The sequence below is a fragment of the Chelonia mydas genome, chromosome 20 (genome assembly GCF_015237465.2).
Source record: "Chelonia mydas isolate rCheMyd1 chromosome 20, rCheMyd1.pri.v2, whole genome shotgun sequence".
Classification (NCBI taxonomy): domain Eukaryota; kingdom Metazoa; phylum Chordata; order Testudines; family Cheloniidae; genus Chelonia; species Chelonia mydas.
The window spans coordinates 17,539,934-17,561,859 of NC_051260.2; the positions used below are offsets into that span (position 1 = coordinate 17,539,934).

At 66.7% G+C, this 21,926-nt stretch overlaps 1 protein-coding gene across 9 annotated transcripts in view; it reads right to left on the minus strand.

The window, feature by feature from the left end:
* The window catches only part of PDE4A (phosphodiesterase 4A), a 112,561-nt gene that overhangs the window by 4,921 nt on the left and 85,714 nt on the right, over nt 1-21,926 (minus strand). For 3 of the 9 annotated variants that reach the window (XM_037887959.2, XM_037887960.2, XM_037887963.2), the window contains exons 2-12: nt 19,033-19,218; nt 18,338-18,374; nt 16,012-16,085; nt 15,230-15,279; nt 14,718-14,932; nt 6,236-6,329; nt 2,411-2,589; nt 2,112-2,210; nt 1,557-1,721; nt 777-876; nt 108-262 (exon numbers count right to left, since the gene is read on the minus strand). In XM_037887959.2, coding sequence (XP_037743887.1) covers nt 108-262; nt 777-876; nt 1,557-1,721; nt 2,112-2,210; nt 2,411-2,589; nt 6,236-6,329; nt 14,718-14,932; nt 15,230-15,279; nt 16,012-16,085; nt 18,338-18,374; nt 19,033-19,218 — 1,354 coding nt within the window. Of the gene's footprint in view, nt 1-107; nt 263-776; nt 877-1,556; nt 1,722-2,111; nt 2,211-2,410; nt 2,590-6,235; nt 6,330-11,241; nt 11,871-14,717; nt 14,933-15,229; nt 15,280-16,011; nt 16,086-18,337; nt 18,375-19,032; nt 19,219-20,125; nt 20,679-21,926 lie in introns of those variants that run through there. The other 6 variants (XM_037887962.2, XM_043532483.1, XM_043532482.1 and 3 more) reach the window with 4 other exon arrangements.

Consider the following 21,926-nt stretch of genomic DNA (forward strand, 5'->3'; position numbering starts at 1 on the left):
TCCCGCCACCAGGTGTGGGGATTGGCCCCCTGGGGGGCTGGCCAGGGACGCTGCCGGAGCTTGCGCAGGGAGGGGGTGGCAGGGGCTGGGCCGCGGCCCCGGCTCACCATGTCGATGACCATCTTGCGCAGGGTCTGGCGCTGGCGCTTGCCGAGGCTCTGGAAGATGTCGCAGTTCTCCTCCTGCAGCAGCTTGAAGCCCACGGCCAGGTGGTGGTTCTCCAGGACCGACTCGTCGTTGTACATCAGGGCCAGCTCCGAGTCTGCGGGGCGAGGTGGGTTAGGGGGCGCCGGCTCCTGCCTCCCTTGCTCCGTGGCGCGTGCTCCCGGGAGTGGGGGTCAGTGCATGGCAGGGAGCTGCGTGCACAGGCCAGGCCCATCAGGGACCCAGCCAGCTGCACGGGGGGGACAGAGCAGCTCTGACAGCAAAGGCGCTCTCGGCAGGGCACGGGGTTTGTGCACACGTGTCGGAATGCACACGGGTGTGCATGTATCCCAGTGCACAGCTGTACGCACAGGAGGGCTGGCGTGTGTGTCCCGGTGCAGGGCATGTGTGCAGGAGGGCTGGCGTGTGCGTAGAGGTGTGTGTCCATGTCCCGGTGCAGGGCATGTGTGCAGGAGGGCTGGCGTGTGTGTCCCGGTGCAGGGCGTGTGTGCCGGAACTGGAGAGATTAGGAAACACACACGTATGCCCCCCCAAGGCTGCTGCGGGTCTCTGGGAAGCGCGCTGGGACCCACAGGATCTCGCCCCCGGGTGCGGGATCGTGGGGCACTCACTGGTGTTGATCAGGAACTGGTTGGAGACGCCCGGGTGATCCACGTCATGGATGGCGGCTGCAAACAGAGCGGCCAGGATCTCCAGGTCGGTGAAGACAGCCTGCCAAGGGCACATGCAGGGGTCTGAGGCCGGGCCCGACTGGTTAGCAAACGAGGGCAGGGACTGGGACTGTGCCGGCGCGACAGGCGGGGCCCTGCCCCACAGGTAGGCACGTCACAGTGCGAGGGACCCAGGAGTCCTGGCTGCCCCCCGGAACCAGTCCCTCAGGCCCGTGCCCAGCCATGCCATCGGCACAGCCGGGAGTCGCTCTGGCCTGGTTCTTAGGGGAAGCTGCAGAGACTGTGCTGGGAATTGCCAAGGGGGGCTTAGACCGAGGACCCATCACCCTGGTATCCTGCCTCAGAGTGGGCCCGATGCCAGCTGCTGCCAAGGAGGCTGTGAACCCCGCAGGAGGCAGCGATGGCAGAGATGGGCCCAGGGCGGGCAGACAGACAGACGGCTGGGGGTGGACGGACAGACAGCTTTCCAGCCCTCCCAGCCCCACCCCAGCCCACCCAAATGCGTTTCAGTCCCGTTTCCGTCCCTATTCTGGCCGCCCCCCCCCGACAGCCGGCCGGACTGGGTCGTGTCCCGGACACCGTGCGTTACCCGCCTGCCGTTACAGGGGGTCGAGAGCTGGCCCCGGGGCACCCCCCTCTGCTGCCCGGGCACCAGGCCCAGCTGGCGGGGAGAGCCCCCCGCGGTGGCTCTGTCCCGGGCGCGCTCAGCCCCCCACTCACGTCCAGGGCGGGCGTGGCCAGCAGGACGTGCGTGGACTGCACCACGTCGGCCGCATGCAGGCTGTTGTGATAGGCCACGTCGGCGTGGTAGTGCTCCTCCAGGGTCAGCACGTACGTCAGCAGCGTCTCCCCCGGGATCTTGAAGGTTTTCAGCAGCTCTCTCTCCTGCAGGGAGCGAGGGGGGCGTTGGGGGCCAGGCAGAGTCACACCAGAGGGGCCAGCGCCAGGCACTCCTGTGGGCTGAGCGCACCCCCCCAGTTCCAGCCCCTGCTGAGGGCTGCCAAAGCCCTTGGCAAAAGCCCCTGGGGGAATCGCCCCCATCCCACAGAGCTGGGAAGGGACTCCTGGTACCCAGCTCCCTCACCCCCGTTCTAACCACTAGACCCCACTCCCCTCCCAGAGCCAGGAACAGAACCCAGGAGTCCTGGCTCCCCGGCCAGCGCTGAGGATCCCTGGTCAGGTGGGCGTGAGGGATTCCGCGTGCTGCACAGAGGGGCGGGCGCCGGCGGCCCCCATGAGCAGACCCCACCCACCGCGCCAGGCACGGGGCCCTACCTGGAATATCGTGTACATGATGCAGCTGAGCGAGCAGCTGTTGGAATATTCGGAGACGTGGAAAATGTTCAGGCCCCACTTGTTGAGATTCTCCAGCTCCTGGAAGGCAGAACAGGGGGTGGTGAGAAAGGGGGCGGAGGGAGGACAGGGCCCCCGCGGAGAGGCCTGGTAGAGCACGTCTGCAGGAGTCCAGAGGCGGCGGTGCCCAGCTGGTCCCACGGCCCCCACGTAGCCCTGCTGGTGCCCCTCACTCCCGACACGCAGCCCTCTGCTAGCCCAGCCCAGCCCTGCCCCCCCACCTTGCTCAGGAGCTCCTCCTGGTCGGTTTTGACCCCGAAGCGGGGGATGCTGGAGTTGGTCAGGCTGGAGGTAGGCATGAGTTTCTTCACCCCGCTGATCTGGCACATGGGCTGCTGCTTCTTCTTCTTCTCCCGCTCCTTCTGCGTGGGGGACGGGATCTCCACCTCGTTCTGCTTGTCTGGGGGGTGGGGGGAAAGCGGTCGGTCAGAGGGGGAGGGGCTGTCCCACTGCGGCACCGAGGGGGGGAGAGACCGTGACGTGGGCGTGCAAGAGGCTGCACGAGCAAGAGCGAGCGTGCAGCAGTCAGTGTGAGCGCACGGCTCTGAGTGTGACTGCGCGTATGCAAGAGACGGGGCCAATGTGCGTGGGGGGGTACGCGTGCAAACCACCCCTCCCCCAGCCGCCCTCAGGGGTGTGTCCCCTCCCCACAGTGCTGTCCCCGGGAGGCCTGGTGCCCACGCTGCTGGCATCAGGAGGGAGCCCAGGGGGGGCGGAATGGGAGCAGAGGTGACCCGGGTCCCGGAGACAGGCGCCCCCCCTCAGTGGTGGCAGTGCAGGGCGCGGGGGGAGCTCACTCCTTCCTTGGGGATGGCCCGGAGAGCAGGAAACGGGGGGCTGCGGGGACCAGGGTGCAACCCGCCCCCCCAGCACCTGCAGAGAAGAGGGCGGAACGAGGCATCATGGCAGCGTAGCGGTGGGGGGGCCCCCCAAGACATGGGCTCCTGGAGGGGACTCAGGCAATGGTGGGGGGCCGAGGGAGAGGGCAGCACTGTGACATCACAGGGCACCCAGCCAATCCGTATGCAGAGGACTCCACATGATGCATGTGGCAACAGTGACCCAGAGCGGCTCTCACCACTAGACCCAGCTTCCCTCCCAGAGCCAGGGAGAGAACCCAGGAGTCCTGGCTCCCCAACACCCACCCCCCTGCTCTTACCACTAGACCCCACTCCCCTCCCAGAGCCAGGGAGAGAACCCAGGAGTCCTGGCTCCCAGCCCCCCTGCTCTCATCACTGGGCCCTGCTCCCCTCCCAGAGCCAGGGAGGGAACCCAGGAGTCCTGGCTCCCCAACACCCCCCACTGCTCTAACCACTAGACCCCCCTCCCCTCCCAGAGCTGGGGACAGAACCCAGGAGTCCAGGATCCCAGCCCCCTGTTCTAACCACTAGACCACCCTCTCCTCCCCTTCCCAGAGCCAGGAGAGAACCCAGGAGTCCTGGATCCCAGCCCTGTGCTTGCGCCCAGCACTGGGACACAACACAAATTGCTTTCCTTTCTTGTTTCACTTAACTCCCTCGTAGCCATGTCACTGACACCCCCCATTCCTAAACAGCCCCTACCCCCCAGGCGTGAGTCCCCTTGGAGGGGAAAGGAGCTCCCCCGATCTGAACTGCCCCCTGAGCCCGTGGGCCCTGGCCTGGCCCGGGCAGGGTTAATAGCCCAGGGCTGCAGCGGTGCCCAGGGCAGCAGGGGTGAGGCCTGGCCCTGGCCAGAGCCAGCACAGACCTCCCATTGACGGGCCCTTTGCATCAACATTTGCTTAAGGCCGGAAGTTTGTGTCCTTTGACGTCAATGGGGCTCCGGGGACCCGTCTTCCTCCAGGGGAAGCTGCTCCGGACGCAGCCAGAGAATGGCCTTCCTGGCGCGGGGTGGCGGCGTGTGCGGGGGGGCAGAGGGGTGTGAGCGTGTTGGTGAGGCAGGGCTGGGCGGGGCTGCACGGGCCTGCGTGGCACCGACACGCTGGGCGTGGGCACTAGTGTCTGCACAGCATCTCCAACCCCAGGAAGTGACTCACCCAGAGTCACACAGGGAGCTGGGGCAGGGAAAGAACCCCGGAGTCCTGGCTCCCAGCCCCCCTGCTCTAACCACTAGCCCCCACTCCCTTCCCAGGGCAGGGACAGAACCCCGGAGTCCTGGCTCCCAGCCCCCCTGCTCTAACCACTAGGCCCCACTCCCCTCCCAGGGCTGGGACAGAACCCCGGAGTCCTGGCTCCCAGCCCCCCTGCTCTAACCACTAGCCCCCACTCCCCTCCCAGGGCAGGGAAAGAACCCCGGAGTCCTGGCTCCCAGCCCCCCTGCTCTAACCACTAGGCCCCACTCCCCTCCCAGGGCAGGGAAAGAACCCCGGAGTCCTGGCTCCCAGCCCCCCTGCTCTAACCACTAGCCCCCACTCCCCTCCAGGGCTGGGACAGAACCCCGGAGTCCTGGCTCCCAGCCCCCCTGCTCTAACCACTAGCCCCCACTCCCCTCCCAGGGCAGGGAAAGAACCCCGGAGCCCTGGCTCCCAGCCCCCCTGCTCTAACCACTAGCCCCCACTCCCCTCCCAGGGCAGGGAAAGAACCCCGGAGTCCTGGCTCCCAGCCCCCCTGCTCTAACCACTAGCCCCCACTCCCCTCCCAGGGCAGGGAAAGAACCCCGGAGTCCTGGCTCCCAGCCCCCCTGCTCTAACCACTAGCCCCCACTCCCCTCCCAGGGCTGGGACAGAACCCCGGAGTCCTGGCTCCCAGCCCCCCTGCTCTAACCACTAGCCCCCACTCCCCTCCCAGGGCAGGGAAAGAACCCCGGAGTCCTGGCTCCCAGCCCCCCTGCTCTAACCACTAGGCCCCACTCCCCTCCCAGGGCTGGGACAGAACCCCGGAGCCCTGGCTCCCAGCCCCCCTGCTCTAACCACTAGCCCCCACTCCCCTCCCAGGGCTGGGACAGAACCCCGGAGTCCTGGCTCCCAGCCCCCCTGCTCTAACCACTAGCCCCCACTCCCCTCCCAGGGCAGGGACAGAACCCCGGAGTCCTGGCTCCCAGCCCCCCTGCTCTAACCACTAGCCCCCACTCCCCTCCCAGGGCTGGGACAGAACCCCGGAGCCCTGGCTCCCAGCCCCCCTGCTCTAACCACTAGGCCCCACTCCCCTCCCAGGGCAGGGAAAGAACCCCGGAGCCCTGGCTCCCAGCCCCCCTGCTCTAACCACTAGCCCCCACTCCCCTCCCAGGGCAGGGAAAGAACCCCGGGGTCCTGGCTCCCAGCCCCCCTGCTCTAACCACTAGGCCCCACTCCCCTCCCAGGGCAGGGAAAGAACCCCGGAGTCCTGGCTCCCAGCCCCCCTGCTCTAACCACTAGCCCCCACTCCCCTCCCAGGGCAGGGAAAGAACCCCGGAGTCCTGGCTCCCAGCCCCCCTGCTCTAACCACTAGGCCCCCACTCCCCTCCCAGGGCAGGGAAAGAACCCCGGAGCCCTGGCTCCCAGCCCCCCTGCTCTAACCACTAGCCCCCACTCCCCTCCCAGGGCAGGGAAAGAACCCCGGAGGTCCTGGCTCCCAGCCCCCCTGCTCTAACCACTAGGCCCCCACTCCCCTCCCAGGGCAGGGAAAGAACCCCGGGAGTCCTGGCTCCCAGCCCCCCTGCTCTAACCACTAGCCCCCACTCCCCTCCCAGGGCAGGGAAAGAACCCCGGAGTCCTGGCTCCCAGCCCCCCTGCTCTAACCACTAGCCCCCACTCCCCTCCCAGGGCTGGGACAGAACCCCGGAGTCCTGGCTCCCAGCCCCCCTGCTCTAACCACTAGCCCCCACTCCCCTCCCAGGGCAGGGACAGAACCCCGGAGTCCTGGCTCCCAGCCCCCTGCTCTAACCACTAGCCCCCACTCCCCTCCCAGGGCTGGGACAGAACCCCGGAGTCCTGGCTCCCAGCCCCCCTGCTCTAACCATTGGACCCCCCTGTGGCACACACGGGCAGGCAGCGCCATCCCTGGGGCACCTCTCACCACTCTCCAGGTCTGACCCAAAGACTCGGAGTCAGGCCCCGGCAGGGACCCCCCGCCCAGCTTGGCGCTCACCGAGGAACGTGCTGGAAATGTACTCGGAGACCTGGTTTCCGGAGCGGCTCATCTCAGACAGGTGGGTGAGCTCACGGGTCAGCATCCTCTTGAACTGCCAACGAGAAGGAGAAAGGGGCTCAGTAGGGCTGCCTGGGAGCAAGTGTGCATGGGTGTGCTCGTCACCGTGCAAGCTGAGCTGCACACTTCCTCGCACACGTGTGTGTGCACGCTCCACCATGCAAGCCAGGGGGCAAGCCAGCGTGCACGCTTTCCGTGCAAGCTGGCAGGCCCGCCTTGCTCCATGGGCGAGACTCACAGGTGTGCCCGCTTCCCCACGGAAGCGAGTGTGAACTTCGCTGTGTCCACGTGTACACAGGGATGCCTTCCTGTGCCTGTACGCTGGCCTGTTGCATGTGTGGGAGCCCAGTGCCGGCGTTTGCACACCTGCCCCACTATGCTCGTGAGCCGCTGCTGTGCGAGCACGTGGGCTGCGCTGTGCAAGGGCCTCGCCAGTGAGCTCCAGCCACCAGCGCAGACACCCGCGTGGAACGGCAGGTCTAAGGGGCACACGGTCAGTCCCCAGAGCCCCCCACGATCGGTGCCCTGAGGCCCCAGCCCCGCCTTACTCCTGGCTACTCTACACAGACAACTGCCCAACTTCCCAGCATGGGGGAGAGGCCAGAGCCCGCCCTGCCCCCGTCTCTTAGCCCCCCACTCAGAGAACAATGTTATTGTTTGAATAAACTCACGGGATTTTTTGATCTAGGTTTGAATTTGCGGCACAGGGCAGCACTTCCGGGCCCAGCTCTGCCAGTACCCCTCTCTCCCAACCCGCAGCCCCCTGCTAGCCCAGACCTGCCCCCCCAGCTCCGCCAGTGCCCCTCACTCCCGACCCGCAGCCCCCTGCTAGCCCAGCCCTGCCCCCCAGCTCCGCCAGTGCCCCTCACTCCCAACCCGCAGCCCCCTGCTAGCCCAGACCTGCCCCCCAGCTCCGCCAGTGCCCCTCACTCCTGACCCGCAGCCCCCTGCTAGCCCAGACCTGCCCCCCCAGCTTCGCCAGTGCCCCTCACTCCTGACCCGCAGCCCCCTGCTACCCCAGCCCTGGGGTCCCCCCAGTCCTGCTGATGTCCCTCAACCCTGACCAGCCGGACTCTGCTCGAGGTATTAATTCACCCCCCTGCTGATCCCCTCCCGGGCCAAGACCCCCTCTAGAGAGGCAGGTCTTACCTGGACGGGCAGAAGGTGTTTAAGGTCTGGCATGGTGGCCAGCTCCGGTGCTCCCTCCTCCAGCCCCATGCCCCAGCCCGCAGGACGCTGCCGGGGGCTGGGGACTCCAGCCTAGCCGCTCCGGACACCCCGACCCAAGCGGAGAGCAGCCAGGGATGGCAGCCCTGGCCCGGCATCAGCCACGAGCCGGCTGCTCGGGGCACTGGGAAGCAGCCGCTGGCTCAGGGTTTCCGGGCAGAGTGAGTCCAAGGGAGGGTGGGTCACGCTCCTGGCACAGAGCCCTCCCCGGAGAGGCTGTGGCTCAGGACAGGAGCCCCACGGCTGGAACCGGCCAACTAGGAACCAGCAATGTATCCCTCCCTCCAGGGAGCTCCCCTGAGACCAACAGGAGACAGGGATAGAACCCAGGAGTCCTGGCCAGGCCCCCTGCCCCTGCCTTGGGCCGCTCTAACCACTAGACCCACTCTCCTCCCAGAGCTGTGGACAGAACCCAGGAGTCCTGAGGGGCTGATGCTGGCGTTAGGCTCAGAATCAAGCAGGTGGGTGGGGGCTGGGGGGCTGCTTCTGCAGTTTGTTGCCCGCCCCCACTTTAAAGCCCTCTTTGTCCTTCAGCGGCTCTGGGCAGCTGCTCCTGCCTGGAGCTGGCCAGCGGCTGGGGACTCATCCCGGAGCCAGCTGCACTCACAGCCAGAGGCCTCTTCTTGCGGGGGCGGGGGGGTGGGGGGGTCTCCCCGGCTTTCCCTGCCCCTGGCCCACCTCTGCCTGCCCCCCAGGCCAGGCAATGGGGGCAGGGGGCCCAGCTGGGGCAGGGCCTGGACGGGGGGAGAGGGGGATCTGCAGGGGAACGGTGGGGGGGCAGCTCTCCCTGCAGAACTGCCTGTGGGCTCCCCCAGGCAGGGGGAGGGGTCACTGCGCTGCTCCCCACAGTGCAGAACCCGCAGGCCCCATGGGGAGCTGGGGGGAGACACAAAGAGGCCAGGATTGGCAGGACGCCCCATCACACCGCGCGGCGGGGGGGGGTCCCCATTCCTGAGGCACAGGATGGGGAAGTGACTTGCCTGAGGTTACACAGGGAGTCTGGGGCAGAGCCGCAGAGAGAACCCAGGAGTCCTGGCTCCCAGCCCCCCTGCACTAAGCCCAGGCCACAGGGTGAGCTGGGCGCAGCGCGCTCGGTACCCCCTGCCTGGGGGAGGCCCCCGGCCAGGACACAGGGTCTGGGGGTCACAGGGAGTCTCCCTCGTCTGGGTCTCCCAAAGTGGGGTCCCAAAGGCCCCTCCCCAGCTTGGGGACACCCCCAAACTCTGCCCCCCCCGCTCAGGCCACGTGCCCAGGGCATGGTTCATACGCAGCTCCCCTCCCCCATCGCCTCCTCCCCCTGCCCCCCTTCACGTCACACAGAAAAAACCCACAAACGGCAGAAATAAAAGCGGGGCAGTGGGACGTGCGAGCCCCCCCAGCCAATCAGGGCGCCGCAGCCCAGTCTCCATAGCGACAGGAGTCTCCTTAGCAACTGCCCCATCGCCAGCCTGGACACAGACCCTGGGTCTCCCAAGGGGGGGTGGGGGTGTTAACCCCTTCCATCCCAGCCCCCGTCCCGGTGCCCCTCACTCCCGACCTGCAGCCCCCGCTAGCCCAGCCCTGGGCTCCCCCGAAGGGTGCTAGGTGATTGGGTGCAGGGGGAGACAGGATGAGGGGGGGTGTTAAGCAGCTGGGGACACCGGCTCCCCGTTTAGCAACCCACACGCGAGACGAGTTTGTCGGGTCTCAGCGCACCGGCCTCCCCCTCCCAACAGGCCCCACTGCTTTCCTGGAGCGTGTGGCCAGGGCAGAGGACCTGGCTTTAGCCCCCCAGCTCCCCGGCCAGGGCAGGCACGGAAATCTCAACCTACGGGCACGAGCCGCACGCAGCAAATTAGGTCAAAACTGACACCCAAAAGCAGCGCTTGTCCTGACCCACAGGGGAGAGGGGCACAGGAGCACAGCTGGGGGGGCCATGGCCTGGGGGCAGCAACGGACGCAGCAGTCGCTGTCCTTGGGGGGACGTGGCTGGGGAATGGGCCGCTTCCCCACAGCTGGGAGAGAACGACGGAGGGGGCTCAGATGGGAATGCCCCCCCAGCCCCACAGCGGGGAGGAGAACCCCCAGGGGAAAAACCTGGGACCCAGGGCAAGGGGGAGACACAGAAGGAAGGGCCTGGGGGGGGTGGGGGTCAGGGCTGGATAACAGGGGGAGAAGAGTGGGGGAGGGAAGCAGGGCTGGATAACCTGGCGGATGGGGGTGGAGTTTTAAGGGCCAAATATAAAACCAAACTAAAGGCCCGATTCCCCGTCCCCCTCTCCCCATGGGGCCTGGCCTGGCAGGAGTCACTGGAACCAGTGGGTCAGAGCAGGGGGCTGGGAGCTAGGATTCCTGGGTTCTCTCCCCAGCTCTGGGAGGGTGACCAGAGCTGGGTTTAAAGGCTGAGTGGGGGTGGGGGGTGGTGGGAGGCCTCAGGGGCTCGGACCCCTCCCTGGAGCCTCCGGGGCTGCCTGTGGGCTCCAGGGCCGGCCCTGGTTCCCAGCCCGGAGGGCCCTGCCTGCTGAGGTGGAGGACGCACGGTGAGCAGCCGTGGAGGTGCAGGGCAGGTGGCCTGCAGCCCCTGGCGCACAGTGGGGCCCAGTTCGGGCAGGTGAGCCCTTCCCCAGCCCTGTGGGGGGCACTGTGCCCAGCAGCTGCAATCAGGAAGGACCAAGCCTAGTGGCTGGGGGGTGGGGGGACAGGCACCCCAAATCTGCAGGCTCCCAGGGCGCAGGGTGATACCCCCAGACTCCAAGCTGTGTGCAGAACCCCCCGCCCCGAACACGGCTCCAGCACCGGCCTCAGGCACCCGAGGGGAGAAGAGGCTGTGGGCAGGGGTCTGAGCCTTGTGCTGATGGCTGGGGAGGGCGCTACAGGAACTGACCCCCCCCAGCTGGTGCCTGAAGGGGCCGGGTGGTCTCAGTACGAGAGGGATGGGGTAGGCTAAAGGGGCACACAGCTCCACGACACCCCCCAACCACCACAACCCAGCTCACAACACCTGCCCCAACACCCAGACATAACCACACACCCCGTGAGGGGGCATTCAGGACACACACATGGAGATTTCACACACACACACACACACACACAGAAGGGGTGTTCAGGACACACGGGGGGGTCTCTCTCTCTCATGCACACACGCCAGGTGTTCAGGACATGGGGTGGGGGGGGGTCTCCCTCACACACACACACACACACACACACGGGTTGTTCAGGACCCGGGGTGGGTTTTTCTCTCTCTCTCTCACACACGGGGGTGTTCAGGATACACAGAGGCGGGTGTCCCTCTCTCTGACACACACACACACAGGGGGTTGTTCAGGACACGGGGTGGGGGGTGTCTCTCTCTCTCTCTCACGCGTGCGAGGGGCACCAGGGCCGGGAGACAGTGGCGCTGCCCGTGGGGCACTCGTGCGCGGAGCAGTGGCCGCGCCAATGTGACATTGTCGATAAGGCAGAAGGGCAAAATCACCCCCTCCCCTCCCCCATCACACGTACCCCGGCTCCCTGCAGGCCCAGCCGGCCCCCCGCGGCCATGCCCCACCCCCCCCGACGGGTCCATGCAGCCCCCGCAGCTGCACATCTCCTGCCCCGGGAGAGGCCCCCTGCAGCCCGCTCCCCCGAACTGGGACCCCCCTTGACGCCAGGCCAGGGGGAGCTGCGGGCCCTGTCCCCCAGCCTCCCGGTGGGCCACGGCAGAGCCAGGGCGCCCCCACTCCCGCCCCTGTCCCCGTTACCTGGTCCCACCAGCCGACCAGCCATGGCTTCGCGCACGTCTCACAGAAAAAATCCACTAAGGGCATCTTCCAGCCTGCCCGGTGGCAGCCGCGGGCGGCTCCCCGGCTCAGGGGCGCCCGTCTGCCCTCTGCCCGTCTCTGCTGCAGACGGGGTGCCGACCGGGGCCCCCTCCCCTGGCAAAGGGGTTAATATCCCGGGGCCCTCTCTGCCCCTGGCATGGCGAGAGGGGGAGAGCGCCCCCAGGCTTCCCCTCACATCGCCGCGGGCCCCCCGCCTGGGGTGGGCACGGGGGGCACAGACGGCCCGGGGAGGAGCAGGCCGAGGGCTGAGCCGAGGCACTGCCAGCCGGCGCTGCCCGTACTGCAGAGGAGCAGGGAGCTACCCACAGTGCACCGCTGCCCGGCTCCCCGTGCCCTCCCCGCCAGCCGGGGGGGGGACGCCGGCCGCCGCTCACTGGGGGAGGAGGAGGAGCCGGAGTCTCCCGCCAGCAGCAGGCCCGAGCGCGCCGGCCATCCCTGGGTACCAGGGCACTTCACTCCCCCGCCTCCCGTCTCCCGGGGCAGCGGTCACCGGGGCGACGGCACCTCCTCCCGCAGCCGCATCCCTGCCTGGCGCGCGGCTGTCACTGCAGCGCATGGCGGGGCTGAGACGGGGGCGGGGAGACGCTGCGGGGGGGGCAGGGACCCTGCTGCTCGGAGCTAGGGGCCCCAGGAGATGGGGGGAGGGGGTTAACCGGCTAACCCAGAGCTCCCAGCCCCACGGCTCTAACCATTGGCACCTGACTCCTCTTCCAGAGCCAAAACAGAACCCAGGAGTCCTGATTTTGGACTATGTTTCTCTCCTTCCAAGATGATGGTCTAGTGGGTTAGAGCAGGGGGGGCTGAGAGCCAGGACTCCTGGGTCCTATTCCCAGTTCGGGGGGGGGGGGGGGAGTGGGGTCTAGTGGCTAGAGGACAGGCCTGGGCCCTGGGGCCCCGTGATGGGAATGGAACCCAGGAGTCCTGAAGACATGGGCAGAAATGCTGCCAAGTAAAGCAGCCCCCTCCCCCTTCCCGTTACCCCTCCCTCTGCCAGCCCCTCCTCGCCCCTGGGCTCCCAGCCCCCCAGCTGGGTCCAACCTCCTCTATCGCAGCTCTCAGAACCAAGCCAACTTTGTGGGACAAGCAGCTGCGCTCCCCAACCCCGTGAGCCAGCCCAGCCCCCTGCCCCCCACTACCACATGGACCCTTCCACATCCTGGATCCTCCTCTGAAGGGGAGTCCTCGATTTCCACGCCAACACCACTCCCGGGGTGCACAGCGGGAGGATCCCTGAGGTGAGATTGGAGGGGAGCAGCCAGAGCCGGAGACACCACACGTGTGTCATTGCAACGGGCTCGCACCCCTGCCCAAGGGGCCACACGCCCGCCCGGACACGGGGCCACATGCCCGCACGGACACAGGGTCGCACGCCTACCCGCGCCCGCCCAGACACAGGGAGACAGGGCCTTGAACCCACATGCATCCACCTGGACATGGAGCCACGGCCCGCCACACGCACCAGCCCAGAGACGGAGCCACTCACACTCAAGCCTGGACACACGCAGGCAGGCACACTTGTGCCTCTGCATACCAGGACGTGGCGATGCACAAGCAGGGCACACGCCCATCCAGATGCCATCTCCGTTCCAGGCACTCACCCGTCTCCCTCCCACCCTGCCCAGAGCTCGCCCAGCCCCTGGCATCACCCGCAGGTCCCCCAGAGCTGGGTGCAGTCTCCCACGCCTTGCCACACCAGGTCCATCTGTTGCTGCGTCTCGACGGGTATCCCACCCTGCACACCAGCTCTCACTGCCAAAGCAAAATCTACCCAGAAGGCACCTGGCCCATGCTGTACACAGGAGATCCGGCCCCTGGACTCCAGCACAAACGCTGTGACCGCACAACCTCACACAAACTCTCCCGAGCCACTGGGCACAGTCCTGCAGCAGGGAGTCCCACTGCTCCCCAGAACAGGGCTGGTGCGACGATGACCCCCCACCCACTGGGATCCTGCCAGGCACGAGTCCCGCCTATCCCTGCTCATTTGCATATGACCTTGTGGGAACCCAGAGCCAACCAGAAACCACCACACACCCGACGCCGGTTCCTAACCAGGTAGCCATGGTGAGGGGCGTCTTAGAAACGGGGGATGAGCAGGTGCGGGGTGGATACATATGGGGAAGGACTTGGATGGGTGGGGATGGAGGAGATTGGACGGATCGACAGGCAGACGGGGGGAATGGATGGAGGGATGGACAGGCAGACAGGGGCGTTGGATGGATGGATGGATGGACGGACAGGCTGATGGAGGTGGTGGATAGATGGAGGGATGGACGGACAGGCTGACGGGGGTGGTGGATGGATGGATGATGGACAGGCTCACGGGGGTGGTGGATGGAGGGATGGATGGCTAGGCAGACGGGTTTGAGCAGGGATGGATGGAGGGATGGGTGGCTAGGCAGATGGGGGTGGTGGATGGATGGATGGATGGATGGACAGGGGCGGTGGATGGATGGATGGACAGGCAGACGGGTTTGCATGGGGATGGATGGAGGGATGGATGGCCAGGCAGACGGGTTTGCGTGGGGATGGATGGAGGGATGGACGGCCAGGCAGAAGGGTTTGCGTGGGGATGGATGGAGGGATGGACGGCCAGGCAGACGGGTTTGCGTGGGGATGGATGGAGGAATGGACGGCCAGGCAGACGGGGGTGGTGGATGGATGGAGGGATGGACGGCCAGGCAGACGGGGGTGGTGATGGATGGAGGGATGGACGGCCAGGCAGACGGGGGTGGTGGATGGATGGAGGGATGGACGGCCAGGCAGACGGGGGTGGTGGATGGATGGAGGGATGGACGGACGGGCAGACGGGGGTGGTGGATGAAGGGAGGGATGGACGGACGGGCAGACGGGGGTGGTGGATGAAGGGAGGGATGGACGGACGGGCAGACGGGGGTGGTGGATGAAGGGAGGGATGGACGGACGGGCAGACGGGGTGGTGGATGAAGGGAGGGATGGACGGACGGGCAGACGGGGGTGGTGGATGAAGGGAGGGATGGACGGACGGGCAGACGGGGGTGGTGGATGAAGGGAGGGATGGACAGGGGTGGTGGATGGAGGGATGGACAGGCAGATGGGTTTGCACAGGGATGACGGAGGATGGACAGGCAGACAGGGGGTGGATGGACGGATGGACTGACAGACGGGGTGGTGGCTGGATGAATGGCCAGGGAGACGGGGAGGGGGATGGATGGACGGACAGGCAGACGGGGGGGGGGGGTGGATGGACGGATAGGCAGACGGGGAGGGGGCTGGATGGACGGCCAGGCAGACAGGTTTGCGTGGGGATGATGGACGATGGACGGCAGGGGCAGGACGGACACAGTGACAGACACAGGGACCAGCCCCCGCCCTCACCCTGGGGCGCCCGGCCTGGCGCTGGGGGGCAGCCCTACCTTGTTGGAGGCCATCTCGCTGACGGAGCGGTAGGTCTGGATCGTCTCTAGCTGGTCCAGGCACCAGTCCAGCTCCTCCAGGGTCTCCTTGGCCAGCTGCTGGTAGGTCTCCTCTGGGGGCCAGAACGGCTGCCGTGAGCACCGACCCAGTGAGGGCCCCATGGGGTCAGAGGGGGTCTGGGGGAGCTCCCCCAGCTGAGTCCAATAGCGCCCACCTGCATGTGGGAGGAGGCTGGGAGTGGGGTCTAGTGGTTAGAGCGGGGGGGGGGGAGGGGTGGGAGCCAGGACTCCTGGGTTCTCTCCCAGCTCTGATGCTAACTCCTCACACAACCATGGTAGAGCCAGCCCTCCCGCTGCGGCAGTTTCCCCCCTGTAACCAATCCCCCCAACCCCCTGGAGTGGGGGTGAGCCACCAGATCCCAAAGACGTGGTGCCCCCTCGCATCGGGATTCCCAGGCAGGGCCGGGGGGTCCCCATTCCCGGCCCCTCCCCCAGCGCGAGGCAACGCTTACCTGACAGCATGGCCTTGCAGAAGGTCGGCTGGCTGCCCACAGGGGACCTCCTGGGGGGCAAGAACAGACACCCGCTCAGCCACCCCTCCACAGCACAGGGCGCCCCGGCCATGCCCCCCACGGGCCTGGGGGGCAGGAACAGCCCCAGCGCAGGGTGCCCTGGCCACGACCCCCATCCACCCCCTATGGGCCTGGGGGGCAGGAACTGCACAGGGGTGGGCCAGGAGCAGTCAGGTGCAGGGCCTTTGCCAGCCCCACGCTGCCCAGGGAGGCATCCCCCTCCTGCCCCCTTTCTCTGTGGCTGCGAATCAGGCCGCTAGAGGACACTCAGCAGGGCTCACAGTGCCCGGGGGGGGGGATCAGCAAACGGGGCCCCTGGGATCCCCGCAGCAGGGCTGGGGTGCAGATGGGGCGGGGGGGCTGGGACCAGCCCCCCGAAAAGGGGTGGGGGGGGTCCCTGTGCGGCTCACCCCAACCGCATTTCCTGGGGTGGGGCTGTCACATGGCCCAGGTGTGTGTGTGGGGGGCCACACGGGGGGGTGCCGGGCTACAGGCAGCGGGGGGAGGGCTCATGAGGGGGTGCTCCCCCCTCCGTCAGCGCTGGCAACCCTGAGGCTATTGGGGCCATTTCTGCTGGGGGGGCCAACTCCCTAAATCCCCGGACAACCCGCACTGCCCCCAGCCAGGGTGAGAGAAGGGGGGCTGGGACCCCGGGGGGCAGGGAAGGGGGCTGGGGTCCCAGGGGGCAGGGAAGGGGGCTGGGGTCCCGGGGGGTCACTCACTTGTTGGACGCTGGGGTCGGGACGTTTGCCAGGACGGAGAAGTTGTTCCTCACGCTGCGCAGACTGGCCAGCACCTGCAGGGAGAGGAGGGTCGGGGCTGGAGCTAGGAGGCTGGCTGGGGGGCACCCCCTCCTTGCCAGGGGCCCACAAGCAGCCAGGGGGCCCGCAACCCTGGGGCCCTTCTGGGCTGGAGCTTCCCGCATTCAGCTCAGCACCAGAGCTGGCTGTATTTTAAAGAATCCTTATTGAGGTTACAGGGACAAACCATCCCGATGTGTGGAAAGAATAGTCAATATGGCAGGCGACCAGCTTGGCTTGACAGTGAAATCCTTGCTGACCTTAAACACAAAAAAGAAGCTCACAAGAAGTGGCAGAGTGGACAAATGAGCAGGGATGAGTATAAAAATATTGCTCGGGGATGCAGGAGTGAAATCAGGAAGGCCAAGTCACACCTGAAGTTGCAGCTAGCTAGAGATGTCAAGAGTAACAAGAAGGGTTTCTTCAGGTATGTTGGCAACAAGAAGAAAGCCAAGGAAAGTGTGGGCCCCTTACTGAATGAGGGAGGCAACCTAGTGACAGAGGATGTGGAAAAAGCTAATGTACTCAATGCTTTTTTTGCCTCTATCTTCACTAACAAGGTCAGCTCCCAGACTGCTGCGCTGGGCAGCACAGCCTGGGGAGGAGGTGACCAGCCCTCTGTGGAGAAAGAAGTGGTTCGGGACTATTTAGAAAAGCTGGACGAGCACAAGTCCATGGGGCCGGACGAGTTGCATCCGAGAGTGCTAAAGGAATTGGTGGATGTGATTTCAGAGCCGTTGGCCATTATCTTTAAAACTCATGGCGATTGGGGGAGGTCCCAGATGACTGGAAAAAGGCTAATGTAGTGCCCATCTTTAAAAAAGGGAAGCAGGAGGATCCTGGGAACTACAGGTCAGTAGGCCTCACCTCAGTCCCCGGAAAAATCATGGAGCAGGTCCTCAAGGAATCAATTCTGAAGCACTTGGAGGAGAGGAAAGTGATCAGGAACAGTCAGCATGGATTCACCAAGGGGAAGTCAGGCCTGACTAATCTAACTGCCTTCGATGACGAGATAACTGGCTCTGTGGATGAGGGGAAAGCAGTGGACGTGTTGTTCCTTGACTTTAGTAAAGCTTTTGACACGGTCTCCCACAGTATTCTTGCCGGCAAGTTAAAGAAGTATGGGCTGGATGAATGGACGATAAGGTGGGTAGAAAATTGGCTAGACTGTTGGGCTCAACGGGTAGTGATCAATGGCTCCATGTCTAGTTGGCAGCCAGTATCAAGTGGAGTGCCCCAAGGGTCGGTCCTGGGGCTGGTTTTGTTCAATATCTTCATAAATGATCTGGAGGATGGTGTGGATTGCACTCTCAGCAAATTTGTAGATGACACTAAACTGGGAGGAGTGGTAGATACGCTGGAGGGTAGGGATAGGATACAGAAGGACCTAGACAAATTGGAGGATTGGGCCAAAAGAAATCTGATGAGGTTCAACAAGGACAAGTGCAGAGTCCTTCACCTAGGACGGAAGAATCCCATGCACCGCTACAGACTAGGGACCGAATGGCTAGACAGCAGTTCTGCAGAAAAGGACCTAGGGGTGACAGTGGACGAGAAGCTGGATATGAGTCAGCAGTGTGCCCTTGTTGCCAAGAACGCCAATGGCATTTTGGGAGGTATAAGTAGGGGCATAGCGAGCAGATCGAGGGACGTGATCATTCCCCTCTATTTGACATTGGTGAGGCCTCATCTGGAGTACTGTGTCCAGTTTTGGGCCCCACACTACAAGAAGGATGTGGATAAATTGGAGAGAGTCCAGCAGAGGGCAACAAAAATGATTAGGGGTCTGGAACACATGACTTACGAGGAGAGGCTGAGGGAACTGGGATTGTTTAGTCTGCAGAAGAGAAGAATGAGGGGGGATTTGATAGCTGCTTTCAACTACCTGGAAGGGGGTTCCAAAGAGGATGGCTCTAGACTGTTCTCAGTGGTAGCAGATGACAGAACGAGGAGTAATGGTCTCAAGTTGCAGTGGGGGAGGTTTAGGTTGGATATTAGGAAAAACTTTTTCACTAGGAGGGTGGTGAAACACTGGAATGCGTTACCTAGGGAGGTGGTGGAATCTCCTTCCTTTGAGGTTTTTAAGGTCAGGCTTGACAAAGCCGTGACTGGGATGATTTAGTTGGGGATTGGTCCTGCTTTGAGCAGGAGGTTGGACTAGATGACCTCCTGAGGTCCCTTCCAACCCTGATATTCTGTGATTTTATGACTAACACTCCCCCACCCCCGTGTGGGGGCCAGCACCCACCTGGGCGAAGGGTGTCACGATCAGGTCCTCCGTGTGGCTGCGGGGCAGAGAAACCAGACAGGGTGAGTGACGGGGCCCCCCGCAAAATCCCTCCCCCCAGTCCTGGGGCTAGTTCCAGCAGGGGGGCTGTGCTGTGGGGGAGGGTGCTGCGCCAGGTCTGCACCGGGGGGCTCTGTGCCCCGGGGGGGGGGGGGGAGGGTCTGTGCTGGGCTGGCCCTGCAATGGGGGCTGCACAAGGGAGGCTGTGCGGGGGGGCCCTCTGTGCCATGGGGGCTGTGCCAGGGAGCTCGATGCCGGGGCGGGGCTCTGTGCTAGGGCGGGCTCTGTGCTAGGGGGGGCTTGCCAGGGAGCTCAGTGCTGTGGGGGGCTCTGTGCCAGGATTGTACCAACTGTGCCGGGGCAGGGCACCATGTGGCTGTGCTGGGGGCTGGGGACCATCTTTGGGGTCCGTGCTGGGGGTGCACAAGGGTTGTTGCCTCATTCACAAACTGAGGGGGGGCTTTCTGCCACTGCACAGCTGTAGGGGAGGGGAAGAGCTGGGAGGCAGGGCTCCAGTGGGGGCTGTGGGGCAAGGCTCGGGGGGGGGCAGTAGGGGAGGGCTCGGAGGGCAGGACTCCAGGGTGGCAGGACTCAGGGGGGCAGCGGGGCAGGGCTGGGGGGGCAGGACTCCGGAGGGCAGGGCTCGGGGCACTCACGACTCGCTGGCGACGGAGGAGTTGCGGGACATGGTTTTGGGCGACAGGTCGTAGTCGCTGTCCGAGCGGTATAGGAAGGACTCGCGCCGCTGGCCCGGTGGGAAGCTGGGGTGCAGGACGAGGCCGGGGCTGGCCTGGGGGTCCAGGGGGCTCCTGGCCGGGGAGGGGCCATTCTCCACCTCGAAGCTGCAGGAGGAGACAGAAGACAGGTGAACAGGGGGGTCTCAGGCCTGCACCCCGGCTCCGCTGCCCCCTGTCCCCTGCTATAAACACACACTGGTTCCCTCTGGTTCCCACGGCCCCCTGCCGTCTCAGCCCTGCCCCCCGACTCTGCCGGTGCCCCTCACTCCCGACCAGCAGCCCCCTGCCGTCCCAGCCCTGCCCCCCCACTCTACAGGTGCCCCTCACTCCCGACCTGCAGCCCCCTGCCGTCCCAGCCCTGGCCCCCGCACTCTACCGGTGCCCCTCACTCCTGACCTGCAGCCCCCTGCCGTCCCAGCCCTGCCCCCTGACTCTGCCGGTGCCCCTCACTCCTGACCTGCAGCCCCCTGCCGTCCCAGCCCTGCCCCCTGACTCTGCCGGTGCCCCTCACTCCTGACCTGCAGCCCCCTGCCGTCCCAGCCCTGCCCCCCCCACTCTGCCGGTGCCCCTCACTCCTGACCTGCAGCCCCCTGCTGTCCCAGCCCTACCCCCGCCTCTGCCGGTGCCCCTCACTCCTGACCTGCAGCCCCCTGCCGTCCCAGCCCTGCCCCCCCCACTCTGCCGGTGCCCCTCACTCCTGACCCGCAGCCCCCTGCCGTCCCAGCCCTCCCCCCCCCACTCTGCCGGTGCCCCTCACTCCTGACCCGCAGCCCCCTGCCGTCCCAGCCCTGCCCCCCCCACTCTGCCGGTGCCCCTCACTCCTGACCTGCAGCCCCCTGCTAGCCCAGCCCTGCCCCCGTCAAGCTCGTTTCATGGCCACCCAGCTCAGCCCCCTTCCTGCCCCCCAGCCAATCTGGGGGGTTCAGGGTGGGGTCTCTTCCCACCAGCAGATCCTCCCCCGGTCCGAGCCCCCAGTCCCGCGGCCCCTCCGGCCCGGCTCAGCCCCACTCACCTGCGGGGGTGCAGAGAGCTGCAGGGCAGAGCCATGTTAGAGCGGCATGGTCCGGGGAGCGGCCGGCCTGGGGGCTGCCCCATGGGGTCACTGCTCGCCAGGGCCGTGGGGGCCACAGGGCCCAGAGCTGCCCACCCCAGAGCCCTGCGGGAGCCGGGCCGCCCACCCCCACGCCGCATGGGGCCCGCGCAGGGCGGAAGTTGCCGCAATCGGGTTGGGAAATGCTGGGCTTGGGGGAGGCCTGGTCCCAGCGGCTCCCCCAGCTGGGGGCCGACTCACCGCCCCGGGGGGCCCTGCTCCCGCTGAGCCGCACCGGCTTCCTGCCCCCCGGGAGGAAAGGTGCAGGTGGGGCGGGGGAGGGCCCCAGGCCCTAAGTGCCAGGCCAGGCTGGGGGCCCCCCCGGAAGAACCAGCCTCTGGGCTTCCTCCCCTCCCCCGGTGCCTTTCGCTTTCAGTTATCCCAGCAGGAAGGCGGCTGCCGACCCAGCTCCCCCCCTTCCCCGACCCCAGCCTCCCCCGTCACGCCCCGCTCCCCTCCCCCACCACGCCCAGTCCCCTGCCCCTCCCCCACCACGCCCAGCAGCCCCCAGCCCTCCCCGTCACGCCCCACTCCCCTCCCCCACCACGCCCAGCGCCACCCCGCCCTCCCCCACCACACCCCGCTCCCCTCCCCCACCACGCCCAGCGCCACCCCGCCCTCCCCCACCACACCCTGCTCCCCTCCCCCACTATCCCAGTGCCACCCCGCTCCCCTCCCCCACCACGCCCAGTCCCCTGCCCCTCCCCCACCACGCCCAGCGGCCCCCAGCCCTCCCCGTCACGCCCCACTCCCCTCCCCCACCACGCCCAGCGCCACCCCGCCCTCCCCCACCACACCCCGCTCCCCTCCCCCACCACACCCAGTCCCCTGCCCCTCCCCCACTATCCCAGTGCCGCCCCGCCCTCCCCCACCACACCCCGCTCCCCTCCCCCACCACACCCAGTCCCCTACCCCTCCCCCACTATCCCAGTGCCACCCCGCCCTCCACCACCACGTCCTGCTCCCCTCCCCCACCACTCCCAGCTCCCTCCCAGCCCTTCCCCGTCACGCCCCGCTCCCCTCCCCCACCACGCCCAGTCCCCCTGCCCCTCCCTCACCACGCCCAGCGCCCCCCAGCCCTCCCCGTCACGCCCCGCTCCCCTCCCCCACCACGCCCAGTCCCCTACTCCTCCCCCACCATGCACAGTGCCACCCCGCCCTCCCCCACCACACCCCGCTCCCCTCCCCCACCACGCCCATTCCCCCTGCCCCTCCCCCATCATGCACCGCTCCCCTCCCCCACCACGCCCAGTCCCCCTGCCCCTCCCCCATCACGCCCAGCGCCCCCAGCCCTCCCCTGTCACACCCCGCTTCTCTCCCCTCCCCCAACCCGCCCAGTCCCCTGTCCCTCCCCCACCATGCCCAGTGCCCCCCAGCCCTCCCCCGTCACGACCCGCTCCCTTCCCCCACCACGCGCAGTCCCCCTGCCCCTCCCCCACCATGCCCAGCGGCCCCCAGCCCTTCCCCGTCATGCCCCACTCCCCTCCCCCACCACGCCCAGTCCCCCTGCCCCTCCCCCACCATGCCCAGCGGCCCCCAACCCTCCCCCGTCACGCCCCACTCCCCTCCCCCACCACGCCCAGTCCCCTGTCCCTCCCCCACCATGCCCAGCGGCCCCCAGCCCTCCCCCGTCACGCCCCACTCCCCTCCCCCACCATGCCATGCAGCCCCCGCGAGCCCGGCCTGAGCTGAAAAGCGATGACCCGCTCGCTAGTAAATCCCC